The following is a 4,085-nucleotide window of genomic DNA, read 5'->3' on the forward strand; positions in this document are numbered from 1 at the left end:
CATTTCCTTTTTTTAATCTCTGCAATATTAGTTTCTCCAAAAAGTATTTCTAATAAGTTGCTATCTCCCTTTCTTTATTGTTCGTGTCTGCAGCACTAAGATTTTGAATCTCCTTTTCCGGTTTATTATCTGGATATCTTGCACAGTGTGCATCTTTGGGTGTGCATATTGACTTTGCAGTCATGCTTACAGAGAACTTCAATTCCTTTGGTTGTTTTGAGGTTCAGGAGTTGTATGTAAGCTGTTCAAGGAAGTAAAAATAAATGTTAATTTATTTTCAGCCTGCCAGCAGTTATTCAGTTATGGGTGCAAACATAAATATTTTTACTGACAAAACAGGAAAGTTGCACTAATGAATAATTACACTGTTATCATGGGCTGGCAGAAATACCTACTACAAATTCATATTTGGTTTCTAAAAATGTTCTTTAAGTAGTTACACCAGGGACAAGTATGTTTTCCCCACCCCCTCTGTGCTTCATAAAAATGAACTACTTATTAAAGCTCTCTCCTGAAGCAAAACAATGGAACAAAATAATACTATCATCAACAACTGCCAGAGTACAAAGGATGCGAGTTCAGAGGGTGTGTGTGGGTTTTTTTTTGTTTTTTTTTTGAAGTTCAGGAAGTTTTGTTATTGGGAACTCCTCTTAACTTTGCTCTTGCTTTATGCTACGTAACCACTGTCTGCTTCTGGATATTGTGTCCTTTTTTGGTTCCATTTAATGCCTTCTGTATTTGCTAAGGGATGGGCCCTAGTGCTAGAAAGCTGAATTTGTGAATGACCTCCTGTTTTCCGCTGAGTCTTTGAAATTGGAGAGGCTCATGATAAAAACAGCCTTGAAGAATTTTCAGGTTCAAAGATTTCTTTCTATGCACTTACAAAGCTGCTAGCTTTTCTTTTCCTTTTGACCCCACTTTGTGTGAAGTATGATTTGTAAAAATCATGATCAAAATGCTTATTTAAAATTTTCGGGGCGGGGGCAGAATACAGAACAGATTGGGGGAGAATGAGGCTGGGAAATTAAAAGTAAATCAGTAGATCAAGTTTGGTTTATTAATTAATTATTTTCTTGTCTTGCCTAATAAATATGAGAAAATTCAGAATTGTAAATAGGATTGTTTTGTTAAAGCAAAGACTTATCCCTTATATTGACACAGAAGCAGAAAACGATGCCGCTACTTTCTGTTCACTTCATTGCATGTTGCCAGTGACAAATTTCATTTATAATATTCTTATTATATAATCATTTTACCTATGTGGATGATATGCAATTTCCATAGTTTAGTTTTGGCATCTATTATCAGAATATCTTGGGCTGCTTTTTAGACAGTAACTATTATCCCTCCTCCTCTCTCTCTTTAGGTCTGAAGAACAGTTAATGGAAACAACACAGATCAGCATGTCACAAGCCTCACTAGTCAAGGGCAACATCAGTGCTAAAATGAAGAGAAACAAACCTCGTGTGATGTCTAAAAGTGGTCACAGCAATATCAGGATTGACAAGGTAGATGGTATTTACCTGCTTTATCTTCAGGACCTGTGGACCACAGTTATTGACATGAAATGGAGATACAAACTTACATTATTTGCTGCTACTTTCATCATGACTTGGTTTCTGTTTGGCGTCATTTACTATGCCATTGCATTTCTTCATGGAGATCTGGAAGAGAGCAGATACTCTCAAAAACATGTCCCTTGTGTCATGAATGTAGATTCGCTAACTGGGGCGTTTCTCTTTTCTTTGGAATCCCAAACAACCATTGGTTATGGCTTCCGGGTTATCACTGAAGAATGTCCTCATGCCATATTTCTCTTGGTGGCTCAGTTAGTTCTCACTACCTTGATTGAGATTTTCATTACTGGAACTTTCCTGGCCAAAATTGCTAGACCTAAAAAAAGAGCTGAGACCATTAAGTTCAGTCATTGTGCTGTCATAACCAAACACAATGGACAGCTGTGCCTTGTAATCCGTGTAGCAAATATGAGAAAGAGCCTCCTGATTCAGTGCCAGCTAACTGGAAAACTTCTTCAGACCTATGAAACCAAAGAAGGAGAAAGGATTCTGCTAAACCAAGCTAGCGTCAAATTCCATGTGGATTCATCGTCAGAAAGCCCTTTCTTGATTCTACCTCTGACTTTTTACCACATTTTGGATGACAGCAGTCCTTTAAGTGACCTGACACCCCAAAATCTAAAGGAAAAGGATTTTGAACTCATTATCCTTTTGAATGCCACAGTGGAATCCACGAGTGCTGTATGCCAGAGCCGAACCTCATATATTCCAGAGGAAATTTTCTGGGGTTTTGAATTTCTGCCTGTGATTTCTCTTTCACAGAATGGAAAATACGTTGCAGATTTTAGTCAATTTGAGCTGATCAGAAGAAGCATCGGCTGTACATTATATAGTACGGACCCTGAAAAGCAAAAATTGGAAGAGCAATATAGAAAGGAAGATCAGAGGGAGAGAGAACGCAGAACCATGTTGTTACAACAAAGTAATGTTTGATTACTCATCTATAACAAATTATACTGTATATAACACTTCTATCTGAAAGTCAGTTACTCAAACACTATGATTTTATCAGAATGCATCATTAATTCTTTTTCAGTTTTTGTGTAACATATGCCACAATTGTGGACAATGGAGGTATGCTTTGGGAGTATAGAAGCCTGCCTTAATATAAACAAGACTGTTATATTGTGGCACACCAGAGTTCCAGACAGGGAATTTCACTGCACTATCTGGAACTGGATCCATGCCATATACTCGCATCTTTCTCCAATGCTGAAATGGAGTGGAATGGTTAGCATTATTGACATTGTGCTGCCAATAACTTTATGATCTGCATCACTGGTGATGAGCTGTGTATTTTGTCCAGAGGGTAGAATGTCAGTAGAGTTAGTGGCTCTACTTCTTAACTCCTCCCATCCTTCTTGGCATTAGAGACAGAATGTGGTTAGCATGTCTTTCATAACTAAGGCAGGACTTGAATTCGCAGTCTCCCACTTTCTAGCCTGGTGCCTTAACTATTGGACCAGACTGGCTCTTATATAAACAATGGTTTAAGGAAAGTGCCTGCACACATCCTTCTTGTGGTCATTTTGGATGAACAAGAAAGAACAAAATGATGGCTCCAGAACCTTTTCCTTGAGTGCAAACTCCTTTTTGCACAGATTTCCATTTACTCACCAATGCAAATTATCATGTTGGCCCACAATGCTGTTCTCTCTCTCTCTCTCTCTCTCTCTCTCTCTCTCTCTCTCTCTCTCTCTCTCTCTCTCTCTCTCTCTCTCTCTCTCTCTCATAATTTGAAGAACAGATTTTAAAAAAAATGTAAATGATAGAAGTAAAGGAAAGGTCTTCAAAATTTAATATTGAAAGATAAATTTAAAATTGAATTTGCTGCAGTGGAAACTTACTGCCTGGACAAACAAGCTTACCAAAAACTATAATGGATGGGAACCAGGAAAGGATAGCATAAAGGAAGGATGTATGAAAAATTGTTATCTGGGTCTTCAGAATGGGATAAGGAGCTGTAAGAGAAGATAACTAGCAAAACAGGAAAGAACCTATCGTTCTAAGAGGCCCAGAACTCAAAACCAACAATTGAATATATCTAATATTTTATATTACTAATGTACATGTGATGTATGATTTAGTATGTAGCAGGAAATAGGTAGGAGTGTAACCTCATAGTACCTCAGCCAATGGGGAAAGAGGAGGGATGTGACGGCTGGGACAGGGTTGTATAAAGAAAGGAATATTTTAGGTTGAAACTTTGGAGAGAACCATGCTTTGATAGCTTCTCTCCCCGCTTATTGCAATAAACCAAACAAAAGGCCTACACTGTGTCTTGGCTGGTTATTGGTCAGGCGAGCTTGCCTCTGGTCACGTAGGAAAGTAGCCAGGAGCACATAACATAAAGATGGTGTTGAACACCACAGTCATTTAGAGGGAAATGCTAGTAACAATATTTTGCTTTTATGAAGTAATCTATTTTAAAAAGTTGTTTAGCTTTGTTTTAGAGAACTGTTCAATGCTCTTAAATAAAGGATTCTGAAATAGTAATGGGCAATATTT

At 37.7% G+C, this 4,085-nt stretch overlaps 1 protein-coding gene across 1 annotated transcript; it reads left to right on the forward strand.

Annotated features, from left to right (window-relative positions):
* Positions 1-652: 652 nt before the first annotated feature.
* On the forward strand, positions 653-2,607 carry KCNJ15 (potassium voltage-gated channel subfamily J member 15). The gene has a single exon (XM_015813804.1). The coding sequence runs from the start codon at positions 1,383-1,385 to the stop codon at positions 2,508-2,510; it is 1,128 nt and encodes a 375-aa protein (XP_015669290.1). The 5' UTR covers positions 653-1,382; the 3' UTR covers positions 2,511-2,607.
* The last annotated feature ends 1,478 nt before the right edge of the window (positions 2,608-4,085 follow it).

This window comes from Protobothrops mucrosquamatus, unplaced genomic scaffold (assembly GCF_001527695.2).
Source record: "Protobothrops mucrosquamatus isolate PMUCROS unplaced genomic scaffold, P.Mucros_1.0 scaffold197, whole genome shotgun sequence".
Taxonomy (NCBI): domain Eukaryota; kingdom Metazoa; phylum Chordata; class Lepidosauria; order Squamata; family Viperidae; genus Protobothrops; species Protobothrops mucrosquamatus.

What these genes read in the sequence shown, in the direction of transcription:
- KCNJ15 (XM_015813804.1), top strand. Translation starts at nt 1,383, where the DNA reads ATGGAAACAACACAGATCAGCATGTCACAAGCCTCACTAGTCAAGGGC.